We start from the raw sequence: 18,704 nt of genomic DNA, 5'->3' as shown, positions 1-18,704 counted from the left end.
AAGACACTGCTTAGTCCTTTTCTGACCATTAGCCCAGGGTTGATGGAGGAGTCAGAAGAGTAAGTGGTGAGGAGCTGTGCTGTCAATGCAAGCAGTGAAGATAAAAAGGCTACTACCCTCTCATATGATATGTCTTAGTTTTCAGTGGTGCAGGAACTTATATCTTTCTCTTCTCTTTTTCCCCTTCTCACCCAACAAAGCAAAAGAATCTGGGGTTAGTTTTCTATACCTCTTCTTCCTGGCCCTATCCTAGGGTGGGGTATTATCACACCTTGCAATGCTCCTGTCAAGTAGGTGATGGTGTAAGGGGCCCTTGGAGGGTCAGGAGAGAGACAAGGTGAGGAAATGTCTTCAGCATACTATACAGTCAGCTCCAGTTTGTCCAAGAACCTTTATTGGAAAAATGTCCAACAAGTGATATCACTAGCAGCTGAAGGGGCTGCCAGGTGAGAGGGGGAGCACCTGAGGCTCCATGGAAGACATTGGAGTAGTGCAGTGCAGCATCTGCCTCTAGTGTCAGACAATTCCTTTTATTTGCTGGGGTAAGAGGAGTACCCACAGAAACACCCCTCTCTGAGGCCCAGAGGCAAGATGTGGGGCAGCTGGGGATGCTCAGAGTCCTGATACAGGTGAAATGGGGCCCCCATTTGGGACCTAATGGAGTAGGGTACAACTAGTGACTCTCGCCTGGACCGGGGAATGGAAGGAGATACCCCATCTGATATCCACTCCCCAGGTCCAGGGGCACAGACTCTAAACAGACCTACCTTCTGGCTCTGCTCACAGTGGAAAGAGGATGGGTACCAGGCCTGAGATTGTGGGAGTGGCATTACCCTCTGGGAGTCTCGGGCAGATCACCATCTTGGGCTCCCCCTGACCCCATCCCTATCCCCAGTTGTTAGTGCATCTCTCTTCTGGGTGTGTTTCTTCACTCAAACGTCGATGGTGTTGATAGATGGTGACTTTTTCTGTGAAAGAAAATGGCCTGAGTCTCAACTTCAGGAAGGTAATAGGTGCCACCCTTTCTCTCCAGCCTCCCCCATCCCAGATCTTCCATTCTCCATCTTTTTCTGCCCCTCTTTGACCTTCTTCCTTTCCCTGGCTGCCCCTCAGGGGCAGAATCACCCTTTCCGCCCTCACTGGCCCCCACATCACCTGTCTTGTCCCCACTGGCCTTCCCTGAGGACTCTGTTCCGGCCCCTTTCCCTTCTCCTTGGGATTGTTGTTGGAGTCATTGTCCTTGATGATGTCATACTGACGGCAGAACAGCCCAATTACAGCTGAAACACAATACAGTCTGAGCCTTCATCTCCACTTCCCCCCTCATAGGGAGATACCTACGTAGCTTCTAGAAAATCCATGAAGAACATCCTGAATTCCTGGTGCCCATGCAGTCCTCCTCTCTGGGCTCTCAACAGCCTCCTCTCCCTCTCTTCAAAGTTCAAATCATCCCTCCTGAACTAAGTATCTCCCCACTCCACTCTATTTCTCTTACTTTTTTTTTTTTTTTTTTTTTTTTTTTTGAGACAGAGTCTCGTTCTGTTGCCCAGGCTGGAGTGCAGTGGCATGATCTCGGCTCGCTCACTGCAACTCCCACCTCCTGAGTTCAAGCAATTCTTCTGCCTCAGCCTCCTGAGTAGCTGGGGTTACAGGCGCCCTCCAACACACTCTGCTAATTTTTGTATTTTTAGTAGAGACGGGTTTCACCATGTTGGCCAGGCTGGTCTCAAACTCCTGACCTCAGGTGATCTGCCTGCCTTGGCCTCCCAAAGTGCTGGGATTACAGGCGTGAGCCACTGTATCTCTCACTTCTTTTTCTCCTGACAACCTTTGCCACCTCACACCTTTACTGAGTCCCTGGTCCCCTGTCTAGCTGCTTACTCACCAGCCCACATGAGCAACACCACCACAATGATGACCACTTCCCCAGTCTGCAGTGGCCGCTCTCCATCCAGACCTTCCACTGTGATGTCACCTGAGAAGGGAGAAGGCAGAAGGCAGACTCCAGGTTACTGGGGAATAGCTATCTATGCAGACATGCAGGATGGAGATGCTGGGGATTAGAAAGGGTAGACCCATCATAATGTTGCCCTTGGAGTGTAGGGTAGCCCCTCCCTGGGAGGAAGCCATTGGTGGACAGGTGGTTAGCGACCAAAAAGCGGGATGGCTGCAGGTTAATTACTCACTCATGCAGGCTGCAGCTGATGTGAAGTTGGGTAACAGGAAGCTTAAAAGGCCTTCCCCCGAACAACTCAATACCAGCCTGTCTATACCCAATCCCCTTCCCACCTGCTTTTCTTTCCTTTCCTGGCAGTACAATGAATTAAATCATCCTATTCAACTCAGCTAGTCTGTTGCTTGTCTTGGGGAAGTAAGTAAGAGGCTGCAAGCCAGGTAAGCAGCCAGAGAATCCAATAGCACAGATCCTCACCTGGGCTTGAACTGTTTGTAGGTAGCCGGTCAGAACCCTTGAGAGTTCGGAAGTGCACCCGGGGCCCTGGGGGACTCTCTCCCCGAAGGCCGATGCTCCTGACCTGCACTGTGTAGTCACTGTCTTCAGCCAGGCCCCAGAGGGCACAGGCCCGGGTGGTGGTGTTCACCTCCCGAATCACACGCTGCCCTGGGCCATTCTGCCGCTGCAGGGAGATGAGGGGAGAGGAGGACAGCCTCACCCCAGTGCCAGGCCACAAGGCTCAACCAGAGACTCTTCAACATCCAAGCACTCCGGGGGAGTAGCGTGAAAAGGGCAGCCTGAGCCAGGATACGCCAGCTTCTAGATCCCCCCCCCACTTAAGTGAAGAAATGTGCCGAAATCCAAGGACACAGGTTGGGGGAGCAGAAGGGTGATTCATACTTGCTGGGAAATGGAGTAGCCAATGACAATGTTGCCTTCTGGGACGTCCCAGGACACAGTGGCCGAGTTGGCTCTGAGGTGAGTGACCGTCACATTCACAGGAGAGGGAGGCCGGTCTGCGGGAGCCAGGGTGTTTAACAGGTTTCACCCATTGACTAGCTGTGGTTGACCCTCAGCCCCGTTCCCCTTTACTTACCTGCTCGCACGAAGCCCAGGTCACAGCTGACCAGCAGGAGGACCGTGGGGCTTAGATATGGGGAAAGGGGCACCAGCGAAGCCATGTCCCCACGGAGTCCGCTGGGGGGGGAACTGTGGCATCCGCTTGGCATCCGCTTGACATCCAGGCGGGGCTCCTGGAGATGGCAGGAGTTGTGGGGGGTCAAGGACTGCCCAGAACGCACGGAGGTGGGGGGGCAGCAGCTCTCCTGGGCTCCCCACAGCTCACAACAGCCCTATTTTCTCTACGCCCTCCCGCCCCCGCATTGCCCGGGCGGCCCCAGAGTGCGGTCCGCCCTGCCCACACCCACCTCCGCCGGTCCTCGCGGTTGGTCAGGCCTCCGGGGGCTGCTCGGTGCCCAGAGGGCGGCCCATCGCCCGACTCGGTGGCGCTGCCCCTACCCCATCCCGGCGCGGGCCCGGCGACGCGGGCAGCGCGGGGCCGAGCTGCGGGCGGAGCGGGCGCGGGTCTGCGGAGCCCCCAGGGCTCGAGCGGGCCACGGAGTCTGTCCGGGAGCAGGGGGCGTTGCCCGGACGCTGGCCTGGGTCCCCGGTGCGGGAGGCAGTGCGGCGGCCTCCGCCCGCCCCTGCAGCGGGATGTGACCGTCCCGGAGAGCCAGCCGCCGCCTTCTGCAGCGCTGGCCCCGCTCGCTCCGCCGCAGCCCGGCCGGGACGCGCGGGCCCGCCCCGCCCAGCCGGGGTTCTCGCCGCCGTCATTCCCCTCCCGCCCCCTCACTCCCGTCCTCTCGGGGCTCCTCCCACGACCCTCCCAATGGCGCCTCCGGAGCCCCCATCCCTTATCCCTTCTCTCTCCCAGCTGAAGCGGACGAGTCGGCGGGGGCGTGGGGGGTGAGACGCGGGTGCTAGGGTCTCCGGCACCTGGGAGATCCCCTTCCTCCCCGCATGGAAGAGCCAAGTTGGGAAGAGGAATTCCACCTCCAGTGCCCGAGGGGCTAACAGGAGAGGGGAGAGAGTGAGGGAGATAATAATTGCTTTAACAATCCCTTACTTGTAGACTGCGTCAGCTTTTAAGTCTCTTTCCCATTCATAATCTCATTTAATTCCGTTCGCTTTCTCATTCATTCTTTCATTTATTCACCAAATATTTATTGAGCATCTCCTATGTGTCTGGCATTATATTAAAACCTGGAGATACAGTGATTGTTAAGAGTGTTGGGCTTCTCGGGAGAATCAAAGCGCAAAGACCTATGGCTTTTTAAAAAAAAAATTATTATTCCTTTCTTTTCTTTTTTTGTTTTTCTAAAGCTCTACCACTTACGGTGTGGTTTTGGAGAAACTGGTTTATCTGTGCTTCAGGTTTCCCACCTGTAAAGCAAAGCGTGTGAAATCTCACAGGGTTGTTGTGAGACTCAAATGAGACAATGTTGGGGAAAGATCTTTATAAATCTCACAACACTATGTGACTGGATGATGAAGATTAATTTGCACCAATCTGTTAGTTACTTCTTTGTTCAATAATATGTAAGCCCTTACATTATATCATGCTTTGGTTGAGCTTGAAATCTGAATTGAGAACCTGGGTGTGAGTCCCAATTTGTCCAGCTGTGTGATCTTAAGCAACCAACTAAACTACTCTGAGCCTGTTTCATCATCTGAAAAATGAGGGTGTCAATATTGACCAACATCTTAGTGTTGGTGTATCCAATGAGATACTGTCTGTGAAAAGTGTGTTGTTCAGTGTAAATAAATGTTGGCTAACATTGTATTTAGGGCAGATTCTTTGGTTTCTAATTCTCAATGCAGTATTTCTGTTTCTGTGGGATTTTTCCCGCTGTAATATCCAGTACAGTGTGTGCACACTTGGGGCTCAGAAGCTTCTACTGCCTTCCTTTCTGAGAGGAGAGGATAAAATGGGACCAGTGGGACTGACTGTGCGTGCTGAGCATGTGATCAAGCCATGGGCCAGGTCCTCTGACTTGTGCTGACTTGGTGACCCTGATCTCTGGCCTCGGAGGACACTTGCCCAGGGATTCTCACTGCCGTGGGTGTTGTCCTGCACTCCCAGGCTCCAGGTCCTCTGTAGAAGAGGGCATTGTCCCGGTAGGGCAAGAGTCCCGAGCCTCAGGTCTTCCTCTTCAGGGGCCAAAGCAGAGGCTGGCGAGTCAGGGTGCTTGCAAAGAGGAAGCCCAGGAGTTTCCCTGGGGTTACCAGAGGGCTGGGGGCCTAGTGACCAGGAAAGGGTGGTGCTCTGAGAGCCCAGGGTGCTTGGGTTAATCATCACTGGGGCTCAGATAAGGCCCTGCCAACTGGAAGCAGAGTCATTGTGACCAGAGGGGTTTGTGTGGCTGAAGAGGCAGGAGGAACAGTGTATCCACAGCGTGGGACCATGCCAGGCACAAAACGGTTTCAACATGTCATTGAGACCCCGGAGCCTGGCAAGTGGGAGGTGAGACCCCTTCTTCATGTTGGCTTTCTGTGCTGATTCCTAGAATTATTTTTCATCCAGTCTTCCCTCCCCGCTGGTTTCTGCTCACCTCTTCTTCTTTCCTGATGTTCTTTCCCTAATATGCCCAGAGCACCAAGTGCAGGCTGAGTTTCTGGTGTGGTATGTGTGTGCGTGTGTGTAAGTCCAAACTCTGTGCCTGCTGCCACTCCCACCTCCAGCTCAGCAGGCATGAATGAGGCTTTGGCTTCCTGCTCCATCCTTGTCCCCTCTTCCTTCTAGTTGTCTGGGTATGAGGCAGCTGTGCCAATCACAGAGAAGTCAAACCCACTGACCCAGGATCTAGACAAAGCAGATGCTGAGAACATTGTTCGACTGCTAGGGCAATGTGATGCTGAGATCTTCCAGGAGGAGGGGCAAGCCCTGCCCACATACCAGGTAACCAAGACCCAAGACCTGGACCCTGGAAATAAACATGCCAACCCCAACCCCACCTCTGCTCTCCCTCACCATGGCTCCTAATATTGGAAACCCTGAGACCCCCTCCCCCATTCATCGTCCTCCTTTTCTTGGCTTCTCATTCCTGCATATTCCCTACAGAGACTCTACAGCGAATCCATTCTGACCACCATGGTACAGGTGGCTGGGAAAGTTCAGGAAGTGCTGAAGGTACTAACCTTCCTTCTGTTCCCTGCCTAAACTTTTCTGTTTCCCTCTTTCTCTTTTTACTGTCTCTATTTCTCACTTTGATAGATCTCATTCTCCTTTCTCCCTTTTGGAGATCCTCCCTTTTGGATCCTTATTTTCATCTTATTAATAAATAATAATGATAACTTCTCTGCTTAATACTTTATAATTGACAATCTACTTTCACACCTGTTACCCTCACAAAAGCCTGTGAAGTTGATATGACTTCTGTTTGTTTTCCTCAGATGAAAAAAAAAAAAGATTTAGAAAGGATAATCACTGTAGCTTGCTCAAATACACTGAGCTAATAATTGCTGGATAATGCTGCTTTTATTATTTACTTTTATTTAGATGACAAAGCTGCTTTCAGTTCTTTCTGGGAGAAGTAAGGATTTGAACAAGTAGTGGAGCAAGACATGGGAGTCAAACTGGTTTCTCTAATCCAATGTTCTTTTTGCTACACTACATTGCATGTATTTGTTCAATTTTGTGATGAGAGGAGGGATAAGGAGTCTTTCCAATTCCTCTTGCATTACTGACAAAGAAAAGAATATTCTTCCCCCAACCTGAGCCAGGCCCCGGTAATATATGCCTCTTTCCTTCTTCAGGAGCCAGATGGGGGGCTGGTTGTGCTGAGTGGAGGGGGCACCTCTGGCCGGATGGCATTCCTCATGTCGGTGAGCACCCTGGTCTCCAGTTTTCTTCCCCCTCCACTTCTGGAGGTGACCCTCAGGACCATAAAGATCATCATAACTAAGCTCCCAGGTGGCCCCCTCACTAGACCTGGACTCCAAGCCTGGCTCTTTCTCTCTTCCAAAAGCTAGATGTCACCATGAAGTCCCATTTCTTCTGAGCCCATCTGAGTCCCGCCAGTATGTTGCCAATGTCTCTACATCCCATGCACCACCAACTAATCTTCTCCAAGTAGCAGCTTTAAGTGCGAGATTCCATGTAGGACTGGGTTAAGCACTGGTCTAAGAGAATCATTATATAGTCTCTGCCCTCTAGGAGTTGAAAATCCAAGATAATTGTTTCTTCTCTGTCATTACCTCTTTACATCCTCTCCCTGCTTGACAGGTGTCCTTTAATCAGCTGATGAAAGGTCTGGGACAGAAACCTCTTTACACCTACCTCATTGCAGGGGGTGACAGGTAAGCCAAGTTAGCCTATGAATATTTTGTTTGACCTAAATAGTATTTCTTAGAAATTCAGTTTGAATACCTTTAGACAGAGATTGTGTCTGGCTTGTCTTAGTCCTCACCATTCCTTATTCCCTTACACTTGGCCCACTTCACATACTTATGTCGCCTGACTGGCTGTTGTAGGTATTTGAGTTTTTCAACTCTATGGAGTGTCTATCATGCACCAACAAACTGTGGGTGCTCATTCAATGATAGTTTTCCCTTTATGCCCATCTCTTAATGTAGCCTGCCCTAATACACCATAGGCTTCTGCTTCCCCGCCACTGCCACTGACCTTGAGTCTGTCCTCTTAGGTCTGTGGTGGCCTCTAGGGAGGGGACAGAAGATAGTGCCTTGCACGGGATTGAGGAACTGAAGAAGGTCTGTGCTTTTCACTGACATTGACCAGAGACCTCTATCTGTTCCTTCTCATGGGGACATAAAAGCCCCAGCATTCAGCCAAAGCCTATTTCCTCCCTCCCCTGTTCCTGGCCCTGATATCCTCACACAGTAGATTTGTGCCCTGGAATCCTCCCAGTTACACTACCTTGTCCATCCTCCTCTCCTAGGTGGCTGCCGGGAAGAAGAGAGTGATTGTCATTGGCATTTCTGTGGGACTCTCTGTGAGTAAAAAGATGGGTTGAGTGGATCAATTTTAGAGAGAGGAAGTGAGTGGGAATGGAATAGCATGGAAGATAGATCAATGAGATCGGTGCTAAAAAGCAGGAAGTTTGCTCAAGGAATTTTGGTTTTAGTTTCACTAACTTGGATCAAGTTGTGTGAATGTGGGAAGATGGGGAAGGGATTCTATTTCAGAATAACTGTGTATCAATCAATCAACAACCAAGATAGGTGGACTAGTCCAGGGGTAAGCAAACTATACTGGCTGGCCAATGCAGCCAGCTGCCTGTTTTTAAAGTTTTTTTTTGTTGTTGTTTGTTTGTTTGTTTTTGAGATGGAGTCTCGCTCTGTCACCCAGGCTGGAGTGCAATGGCATGATTTCGGCTCACTGTAAACTCCACCTCCCAGGTTCAAGCGATTCTCCTGCCTCAGCCTCCCAAAAAGCTGGGATCACAAGCGCCCACCACAATGCCCGGCTAGTTTTTGCACTTTTAGTAGAGACAGAGTTTCACCATGTTGGCCAGGCTGGTCTCGAACTCCTGACATCAGGTGCTCCACCTGCCTCGCTCAGCCTCTCAAAGTGCTGGGATTATAGGAGTGAGCCACTGCACCTGGCGCTAAAATAAAGGTTAGTGTTTTTTTTTTTTTTTTTGGTTGTCGTTGTTGTTTTTGAGAGTCTCCCTCTGTCTCCCAGGCTGGAGTGCAGTGGCATAATCTTGGCTAACTGCAGTCTCCTCCTCCCAGGTTCAAGCGATTCTCCTGCCTCAGCCTCCCGAGTAACTGGAATTATAGGCACATGCCACCATGCCTGGCTGATTTTGTGTTTTCAGTAGAGACAGGGTTTCTACTAAAAAAGAAAACTGGGGACCAGGATGCTCACCGACATGAGGAATGCCATGTTGGCCAGGCTAGTCTTGAACTCCTGACCTCAAGTGATCTGCCCACCTTGGCCTCCCAAATTGCTGGGATTACAGGCATGAGTCACCATGTCCAGCCCCTAAAATAAAGTTATTGGAACACAGCCATTTTTGTTTACATATGGTCTAAGGCCTCTTTTATGCTATAGCCATAGGGTTGAGTAGTTGGACAGAGACCATAGGGCCCACAAACCCTAAAGTATTTAGTATCTGGCCTTTTACAGAAAAATATGGCCCCTGGACTAGTCCCTTGCTACTTAAAATGTGGTGCCTGCACCAGCAACATCAGTGTCACCTGGGACTTGTTAGAAATGCAAAATCTCAGGCCCCACTCTGGACCTACTGAGCATTTTAACAAGATTTCCAGGTAGTTTGAGAAGCACTGAGCCAGATGACTCCAAGTTTCCTCTCAATTCTGCAGCTCTCTGGCTCTAAGAATTCACTTCGCAGAAACTAGATCCCACCAGTGTTATATATGGAAGGAAGCACACAAAGAGAAGAGGATATTGACTTCAAAGAGTTTACGATTTTAGTTCAATAGTATTCCAACTTTACCGTGCAGAAGATTTCCTTGGGGAACTTGTTAAAAATGTAGTGCCCTTGAGGTGCTTGTTAAAAACGTGCTCCCCCTTCAAATTTGGATCCAGTAGATTGTGACTGTACCTGGGAATCTGCATTTTGAATAAGCATTCTGAAGGATTCTGATGCACTTGAGCCTTGGGCACCACTCAGAGTAATGACCCCCTCATCATGCCCTTCTCTCTCTTCACCATCAGGCTCCCTTTGTGGCAGGCCAGATGGACTACTGCATGAACAACACAGCTGTCTTCTTGCCAGTCCTGGTTGGCTTCAATCCAGTGAGCATGGCCAGGTGAGCCTTCTGGAATGACTGGGCAGCCCTGGGGCAGGCTGGAGGGGAACATGTCAAAGTCTACAGTACAACCACAAGGGAGAGAACAGATAGTCTTGTTCACCAAATCTCAGAATATTAAAGTAAATATGGGGTGCCCCTAAGCTTATAAGGTTTTTTGTTTGTTGGTTGGTTGAATGATTCTCTTCTTGTTTCAGAAAGCATTAAAGGCAGCTTATAAAGGATGCATAAAATATAAGATAGCATACATTCAAAACAGGGATTGAAGAGGCAAGAGAAACAAGGGATAAAATGGAGGATAAAATGGGGTCAGGAAGATGCATACCACAAAGATTTGTGCTTTCATATGGGGGTGAGCCACAAGCACCTTTTCAAAGTAGTAGTAGTGGGTGCCAGATGGCCTCCTACTCCTCTTTGTCCAGTTCCCTTATTTAGTGCCCATTCTCTCTCATCATTCCAGGCACCCCTTTCCTCCCCCGAGGATCCTCAGATCTCTCACTGTCTTCCCTTCCCTGAGAGCCCCTCATTACCAAATCACCTCCCTCTTATTCTCTATGTCAGTGGTCACTCTTATTTCAGAATAAGTCAACATATTAAACCAGTAGTGCTCAGATGTGGTTCTGTGCACGAGCTGCCTGGGGAATGTTACAAAAAAATAAAGAAGATTCTTAGTTCCTTGTGTAAGAGGTCTGATTTTGTAGGTTTGGAGTAAGGCCCTGAAATATCTATTTTTTGAAAGCAACCCTGGAGATTCTGATGCACAGCCAGGTTTGGGGAACTCTGCTAAATAAACCATTGGAGTGGGCCACCTGACAAAGCTGAGGGCTTCCTGACACCAGAGGGATGCGGCAAAGGCTTGTTGATTATTTTAGAGCAGCTTTTTGTATTTAGCGGTGGTCTTGGGAAGGGGGACAAGTGGGTTTTTCCAAGGTGCTTTTTCACCTTCCAGATTCTAGGCGGTAGTATAATTTATGCGAAGGTGTAAATGAATCTGAAATACTCCTAACCCTGATCCTTTTCATGGAGGGCTCTCCTTCACCAAAAATGTATCTGCTGCAGTGGATGCTAATTTCAGGCCCTATGACTAAGTGAAATGAAGAATTTCAAACAACGTAGGCGTGGAGATCTTCCAGTTGTTCCTTAAATCAGTGGCTCCCAAACTTGGCTGATTTTCAGAGTCATCTGGGAAGCTTTTTTAAAATACAGATTTTTGGGCTCCACTCCAGAACTACTGAATCTGAATCTTAGGGTGGACTTGGTACCCAGAAATGGGTAGTTATTAAAAAACAAAACTCCCCAGATGATTTGGATGCCCAGCTGTGTTTAGGAATCTCGACGTTAAACCATACGATATGAACCCTCTCTGCTTTAGTCTCCTCTTTCTTAGGACTCTAGGAAGTTTCAGAAATAGTTTGAGGAAGAATGACAGGAGACATTTAATACAACGGGCATGAAATATGTGAAACTTGTCTGCCCTAGAAGTAATACAGAAGAAAAAAAATACAAAAATAGTTCAAGAAGGGAGGGAACCTTTGCAGGATGGGATGATAAGGTGAAATTAGGGGTGCCATGTACAGAAGTAACTAACTCTTTGAGGTCCTGCCACAGTGGGCGATTCACAAATTATCCCCTAGCAAAGCCATTAGAAATCAACTAAAGAAGATCGTCATTCTTTGAGATTCCATGATTTGTAACTAAGCAGATAACAAGTCTGTAGCTCTCTTGCCTCATGAACACGTTTATTTGTTCCCAATTAATTTACTCAAGGAATGTTCAACAACTGTGAGGTGCTACCTTGAAGCTTGGTTCCCTCACTGTTATCCCTCCCTCTGGTACTGAGGGTTCACTCTTTGGAGGGATGTATTCCCTCCAAATGGGAAGAATGCATTCCCACAAATGGGAAGGGCTTCTGATGGACCCTAAGATGGAAAATAAGGTGACAATTTTGACATTTGAATAACAGGCCTTCCCTAAAGGACCTGCAGAGAGTGACATTAGTATAGCCATGGCATTGGGGCTTATGCAAGGAGCAGGACACAAGATAGTTTGGGTCTCAGGCTGGGACTTTAAACTTGAGTGTTGGCTTTGCTCTGGGCTTGAGGTGCTGCATGTTTTATTAACCACTGTCCTTGGGGTTCAGGGACACAGTGCCTCTAAAAGTTCCAAAGCATATGTCTGTATGAAGTTGTTGACCTCTGACCTCAATCCCAATGCAGTCTTTGATCATGACTCCCAGCTGAGGCCCTTCTTTGAGATCCTCATAGACAATCTCCCCACCTTGTGTCTCTCTGGACCTCAGAAATGACCCCATTGAAGACTGGAGTTCAACATTCCGACAAGTAGCAGAGCGGATGCAGAAAATGCAGGAGAAACAGAAAGCTTTTGTGCTCAATCCTGCCATCGGGGTAGGGCCTCTCCTTTTTCTATGTTCTCCACCCCTCCAACACCTGGGAACTGCTTGCCACTTCCTTGGGGCCTCTGATTTTAGGTTCTATTATATCTTGTTTAAATTCCTGAGGTATTGTGAGTCAGCTAAAGTGTTATAAACCAAATCCTATTTTCCCATTTACATTTTCACCTTAAGATATTTCGTCTTCATTCCAACCCTCTCTCTCAAATTGGTAAGCCTTAAACACTTCAGCGGTCTGGGACAGTTTCTATTTAAAGAAGCTCTTTGCCATCTATGTATAGAGAGCGTTGAATAGCCATTGTTATGTTTCAGTCTGTCTCTCTCACATATTTACATTTTAAATATGGGCTTTAAAAAATGGGGTGCAGCTTTGTTTCATTCTTCTGCCTTTCTAAATCCTCTCCAAAATTGGGTGGCCCTTCTTAGGTTGAAAGCTGTTTTCTCCTGTTCCTTTTTTTCTCATCTGGATTGCGCATACATTTCACTAGCACCATTTCTCCTTACTTGGGCCTTACGAGGGCCTTAGCCAAATTCCAGCCCGTGCCTCCCTCTACCAGTGGTGGGCACACCATCTGCGACATTCTCCTCCATCTTCCTTTTGTGAGATAAGAAGGTAGAATTCCATATGACATAAGAATTCCACGGCTTTCACCTCCTAAATGCTCATCTGTCTTTCCTCCTCCCTGCAAATGTTGACTTTCAATGGCTTTCAATCTTCTTTTCTCAGTCACTACTTTTTTTTTTTTTTTTTTTTTTTGAGACGAAGTCTTGCTCTTGTCACCCAGGCTGGAATGCAATGGCCTGATCTTGGCTCACTGCAACCTCTGCTTCCCTAGTTCAAGCGATTTTCCTGCCTCAGTCTGCGGAGTAGCTGGGATTACAGGTGCCTGCCACCACATCTGGCTAATTTTTGTATTTTTAATAGACAGCCTGTTGGCCAGGCTGGTCTCGAACTCCTGACCTCAGGTGATCCGCCCGCCTCGGCCTCCCAAAGTGCTGGGATTACAGGCGTGAGCCACCGCACCCAGCCTCAGTCACTACTGTTATCATTCTGTTTGCTGTAGCCTCTTTGTCTGTCTGGTGTGCTGTGTGCCACATCTGGACTGCTGCAGTCACTTCTTCATTGGTCTGTCCAAAGCATATGACATGTGGTATTTGGATTGATAAACTACCACAGAAAATGGTGGAAGTGGGGGAGAAATTTCTTGGAAAGAAACACACTCTCTGGTGTGGGTGTGGTGGCTCACGCCTGTAATCCCAGCACTTTGGGAGGCCAAGGCGGGCAGATGACTTGAGGTCAGGAGTTTAAGACCAGCTTGGCTAACATGGTGAAACCACGTCTCTACCAAAAATACAAAAATTAGCCGGGCGTGGTGGCAGGTGCCTGTAATCCCAGCTACTTGGGAGGCTGAGGCAGGAGAATCGCTTGAATTTGGGAGGTAGAGGTTGCAGTGATCCAAGATTGTGCCACTGCACTCCAGCCTGGGTGGCAGAGTGAGACTCCATCTCAAAAAAAAAAAAAAAAAAAAGCACTTTGGGAGGCCAAGGTGGGCGAATCACGAGGTCAGGAGATCGAGACCATCCTGGCTAACACGGTGAAACCCCATCTCTACTAAAGATACAAAAAATTAGCCGGGCATGGTGGCGGGCGCCTGTAGTCCCAGCTATTTGGGAGGCTGAGGCAGGAGAATGGCGTGAACCCAGGAGGCAGAGCTTGCAGTGAGCCGAGATCCTGCCACTGCACTCCAGCCTGGGTGACAGGGTGACAGAGCAAGACTCCATCTCAAAAAAAAAAAAAGAAAAAAAAAAGAAAACAAAGAAAAGAAAAGCACTCTGAAAAACCCTTGACCCAGCTGACAAGAGACCCAATCACTGTGACTTCCTCTCCAGAAAGTCCTGAGTATACCTAGGAGTGATCAGAGGAGGCCCTTCCCCTCTTTCTAATCTTCCTCTCGGTCAAGCCCACCCCAGCACCCTTCCTCACAAGCACACTGGGGGCCACTGGTACTATCACATGCATGCCCGGGGGTTACTAACAAGTGGTCTACGGGGTCTTCATCCTCTCCCAATTCCTCTTGGGTGTCTTCACCTCTTCAGCCCGAGGGTCTCAGCGGCTCCTCCCGGATGAAAGGTGGAAGTGCCACCAAGATTCTGCTGGAAACCCTGTTATTAGCAGCCCATAAGACTGTGGACCAGGGCATTGCAGCATCTCAAAGGTAGGGAGGATCTGGATAAGAGAGAGCTCAGAGTCAGGCGAGTGTGAGATGGTGTGGATGGAGATTGGCAGGTCTAGATCCAAGGACTGGGCTGGTGGCAGTAAGACTGCAGCCCACCACGCCTCCCCTGGGAAGGGAGCTGGGTAGTACATGCTGTTGCTCCCACCTCATAGTTGCAGAGTCCGAATTGTTTCCAGTGGATCCTGGATTCCTCAGGCCCAGACCTAATCCCTGAGCCTGCCTGGGGCCTCCAAAGCTAGCCTGGCTCCCTAGGGTCCTTTGATTTGGGGGTGGTCCAGGCCATGCAGGTAGAGCTTATCCTACTCTGGACCTGCCTCCCTCTCCAGGGTCTCTAGCCTCACTCCTAGGCTGCTCATGCCCCTTCCCAGTGGCTCTCAGATCCTGCTCCTCCTGGTGCTTTCCTGCTGCACTCGTCCCTCTTTCTGCTCTTTTGTTTTCTGCCCATTGAAGCCCTTGCTGCCCCTCCGGAACGCAGTCTGGGCCTACTCTCTGCACCTCTCCAGGGACCAGCAGAATTTAGTTCTAAGGGAGCTGTGCCTTCACCTCCCCGCTCAGGGAGGCACCTAAGCTTTCTGAGGGGGAATTGGGCCCTTCTTGAGAGCTGGTGGCTTTTCTCCCAGATGCCTCCTGGAAATCTTGCGGACATTTGAGCGAGCTCATCAGGTGACCTACAGCCAAAGCCCCAAGATTGCCGCCCTGATGAAGAGTGTCAGCACCAGGTGTGTGGATATGCGTTTAGAGGTGAGGATGTGGCCCGGATGGAGAATACTGAGAGCAGGGAGACTCTGTGAGACATGTTAACATGGTATGGGCGATAGGATTGCATGTTGAAGGGTCATGGTTTGTTGACTCCTGTGTTCTTCTGTGGACATATCTGGCCTCTTTGCACTGTGATCTCTCATGTCCTGACCTCTGACCCATTCTCAGTCTGGAGAAGAAAGGCCACGTGTACCTGGTTGGCTGGCAGACCCTGGGCATCATTGCCATCATGGATGGAGTAGAGTGCATCCACACCTTTGGTGCTGGTGGGACCCCAGTCCAGATGTTCTTCCTGCTTCCTCCTGATCCCAACCATTCGGGCTGCTCTCCAAACACTGTCCTACTCCCAACCCATGGGTGTTCCTCAGTGTCCCACCTTCCCTATCTAAATAGGCACTTCAGTCAAATTCTTCTTCCTTAGAACCCCAACTCAGTCCTTGATCCCTTCTCAGCTCCCACCCCTGTGCTTAACTATGGCCTCCCACAAGGGCTACTCCTCACTCTACGCCCCACTTGCCACTTTTCCTCCCAGTCCCATTTTCTCCCCATGAAGCCTAGAACCTTCCTTTCCTATATAGCCAATCACTCCTCTCTCCTTGTTCTTAAACTTCCTAGATTTCCGAGATGTCCGTGGCTTTCTCATTGGTGATCACAGTGACATGTTTAACCAGAAGGCTGAGCTCACCAACCAGGTCGGAGAAGAACAGGACTTGGGGAAGCTGGGGAGATCACTAGTGTGCTGAGGGTGGAAGAAAAGGGGAAGGCGGAGCTAGGTGGGAAGTTCATTGGAATAGACGGTCCAGAGAAGAGAATATGGGTCAGAAGTCATGAGGCTTTGGCTTAGCATGGGCAGTGTGGAAAGCTCTAGATCCAGTCCCCAAACTTGGCCCTAGTCCACTGACTTGTTACATAATCTTGGGCAAAACACTGTACCTTTTGAACCTCAGCTCTTTCACCTGTGCACAAAAGTGTTAGATCTCCTCCACGGCCCCCTTTAGTCCTCAAGTCTGTGCTTTAGATGTTTTCATGGGAGGGACCCTCCCATCTTCTTCTGCCCCAGGGTCCCCAGTTCACCTTCTCCCAGGAGGACTTCCTGACTTCCATCCTTCCCTCTCTCATGGAAATCGATACTGTGGTCTTCATTTTCACCCTGGATGGTGAGAGGGAAGATGGGAGTGGTGAGGGGTGGGGAGGGGGGAAATAGAATGATTCAGAGGAGCTGTTGTTTTTCTGGGTCTTAGGGTACCTGCTCAGAGGGAGGGACGGGGTGAATATCCTGACTGGACCCCAGCCAGGGGAGCAGGAGGAACAGCTGCACAGCCAGCCTTTCGACTCTGATGCCCTCCCCTTCTCCTAGACAACCTCACGGAGGTGCAGACTATAGTGGAGCAGGTGAAAGAGAAGACCAACCACATCCAGGCCCTGGCACACAGCACCGTGGGTCAGACCTTGCCGGTGAGAGTCCAGCCGTGACAAAGGGACCCAGGTGGCAGTTGCAGCCAGGCCTTCCTGGAGATGCCTCTCCTGCTCCTCTTTCTCTCTCTCCAGATCCCTCTGAAGAAGCTCTTTCCCTCCATCATCAGCATCACATGGCCACTGCTTTTCTTTGAATATGAAGGGAACTTCATCCAGGTATGGGGAATGAGAAGGTCCTATCTGCAGTAAGGGGCTCAGAGGGTGAGGGATTCCAGGAATGAAAAAACCCAAGGCTGGAGGGCAGAAAGCTTGGAGACCTCTCTGACCCTCACAAAGCCAGCTGGGCAAGGTCATGGGTTACCAGGTTACTAGTCAGAATTCCCAAGGCAATGAACTACTGGGCTCAGCTGTCTCTAGGAATATGCAAAAAGTTGCGGGATAAGCCTCCAGTCACCTGACAGATGTTCATTTGTCCTTTGGGACAGGTTAATTATTTTTACTTTGAGACGGAGTCTCACTCTGTCGCCCAGGCTGGAGTGCAGTGGTGCAATCTTGGCTCACTGCAACCTCTGCCTCTTGGGTTCAAGCGATTCTCGTGCCTCAAGTAGCTGGGACTACAGGTGTGCACCACCATGCCCGGCTACTGTTTGTATTTTTAGTAGAGATAGGGTTTCCTCATGTTGGCCAGGCTGGTCTCGAACTCCTGACCTCAAGTGATCTGCCTGCCTTGACCTCCCAAAGTACTGGGATTACAGGTGTAAGCCGCTGCGCCTGGCTGGGACAGGTTAATTCTTGATACCAAAGTCATCATCATTATCCAAAAGCTTTTACCACACCTTTTTTTTTTTTTTGCAAGTTTACTATGCTGAATTCATTGCAGATAACTTTATGTGCATATAGTCCCTGCTTGCCAATGAATTATAATCCAGCACAAATACTGATAATAATTACAGAAATAATAATCAGTGTGTGTGCTCTTTGCAATTTAGAGCTTTGTGTGGGCATTGGGAGCTCTGGATGCCGGTCTAGCTCTACAGTGTGGCCCAAGAGAGCAAGCAATTTTACATCTCTGGTTCTCAGTTTTCTCATACACCACCTGCCCACCCTCCATGGGCAGAATCAGGGCCCTGAAGGGTTGCTCTGGAGAGATGTGGTCTCTTATTCGTTATTCAAACCATGTCTGTCAGAAGTTTCCTGGCTTGACCAGACACTGCTGAAACACTGACTTACCTGGACTCAGAACTCGTATAGAAGCAGAAGTTTCTCTGCCCCTGAACAGGGAATCCACTCTCCTTCCAATGTCTTTCATTCTTTTTATTTTTTAAAGACAAAGTCTCACTCTGTGGCCCAGACTAAAGTGCAGTGGTGCCATCTCAGCTCACTGCAACCTCCGCCTCCCCTGCTCAACTGATCCTCCCACCTCAGCTTCTCAAGTAGGTAGGACCACAGGCACTCACCACCATGACTGGCTAATTTTTGTATTTTTTTTGTAGAGATCGGGTTTCTCCACATTGCCCAGGCTGTTTGCCAACTCCTAGACTCAAGTGATCCACCCGCCTTAGCCTCCCAAAGTGCTGAGATTGCAGGCGTGAGCCACTACACCTAGCCAAAACACTGTATTTTTAAAGAAAAATGTTCATTTCAACAGCCATACATTTTTTATAGATACATTTTTTATAGTAAAACGTTACAAATTACAGAAATGCAAAAAAGAAAAAATCACTCCAAATCCACCATCTTCAAAAAAAAAAAAAACACTCTAACAAATTTTGGAGAATGTCCTTTTAAATTTCTATTATATGCATATATAAATATATTTGTACAAAAGTAAGACCATACTTGATATGCTGTTTTAAAGTTGCTTTATGAACATCTTTCTGTACTAATAGATCACCATCATTTTCAAAAATTATTATTATTTATTTTTATCATGCCGGGACATGTTCTCATCTGATAGATCACTACTATCATTTTTTTTTTTTTTAAGATGGAGTCTCGCTCTGTCGCCCAGGCTGGAGTGCAGTGGCGCGATCTCCGCTCACTGCAAGCTCTGTCTCCCAGGTTCACGCCATTCTCTTGCCTCAGCCTCCTGAGCAGCTGGGACTACAGGCGCCCGCCACCATGCCCGGCT

At 49.1% G+C, this 18,704-nt stretch overlaps 2 protein-coding genes across 3 annotated transcripts in view; one reads left to right on the top strand and one right to left on the bottom strand.

Annotated features, from left to right (window-relative positions):
• Positions 1-372: 372 nt before the first annotated feature.
• FNDC4 (fibronectin type III domain containing 4) lies at positions 373-3,754 on the bottom strand. Of its 2 annotated transcripts, XM_034952848.3 has the most exons (7): positions 3,382-3,754; positions 3,051-3,207; positions 2,855-2,970; positions 2,432-2,636; positions 1,886-1,975; positions 1,156-1,280; positions 373-968 (listed from the first exon to the last, which is right to left on the bottom strand). In XM_034952848.3, the coding sequence occupies exons 2-7, from the start codon at positions 3,181-3,183 to the stop codon at positions 933-935; spliced, it is 705 nt and encodes a 234-aa protein (XP_034808739.1). In that variant the 5' UTR covers positions 3,184-3,207; positions 3,382-3,754; the 3' UTR covers positions 373-932. The 2 variants fall into 2 exon arrangements, with proteins under 2 accessions (XP_034808739.1, XP_034808740.1); XM_034952849.3 differs by lacking the exon at positions 1,156-1,280 and having other exon boundaries at positions 3,382-3,734.
• Positions 3,755-4,062: 308 nt separating this feature from the next.
• GCKR (glucokinase regulator) overlaps positions 4,063-18,704 on the top strand; it is a 28,167-nt gene continuing 13,525 nt past the window's right edge. Inside the window, exons 1-16 of the mRNA XM_003827113.5 lie at positions 4,063-5,477; positions 5,757-5,912; positions 6,075-6,143; positions 6,770-6,838; positions 7,239-7,312; positions 7,657-7,723; positions 7,912-7,965; positions 9,657-9,751; positions 12,051-12,156; positions 14,259-14,377; positions 15,019-15,117; positions 15,326-15,423; positions 15,773-15,849; positions 16,218-16,314; positions 16,515-16,612; positions 16,706-16,789. Of these exons, the coding sequence (XP_003827161.1) occupies positions 5,418-5,477; positions 5,757-5,912; positions 6,075-6,143; positions 6,770-6,838; positions 7,239-7,312; positions 7,657-7,723; positions 7,912-7,965; positions 9,657-9,751; positions 12,051-12,156; positions 14,259-14,377; positions 15,019-15,117; positions 15,326-15,423; positions 15,773-15,849; positions 16,218-16,314; positions 16,515-16,612; positions 16,706-16,789 (1,422 nt within the window). The 5' untranslated portion in view covers positions 4,063-5,417. The remainder of the gene's footprint in view (positions 5,478-5,756; positions 5,913-6,074; positions 6,144-6,769; positions 6,839-7,238; positions 7,313-7,656; positions 7,724-7,911; positions 7,966-9,656; positions 9,752-12,050; positions 12,157-14,258; positions 14,378-15,018; positions 15,118-15,325; positions 15,424-15,772; positions 15,850-16,217; positions 16,315-16,514; positions 16,613-16,705; positions 16,790-18,704) is intronic.

This window comes from Pan paniscus, chromosome 12 (genome assembly GCF_029289425.2).
Source record: "Pan paniscus chromosome 12, NHGRI_mPanPan1-v2.0_pri, whole genome shotgun sequence".
Lineage (NCBI taxonomy): Eukaryota > Metazoa > Chordata > Mammalia > Primates > Hominidae > Pan > Pan paniscus.
This window is presented reverse-complemented; position numbering and strand designations above follow the sequence as displayed.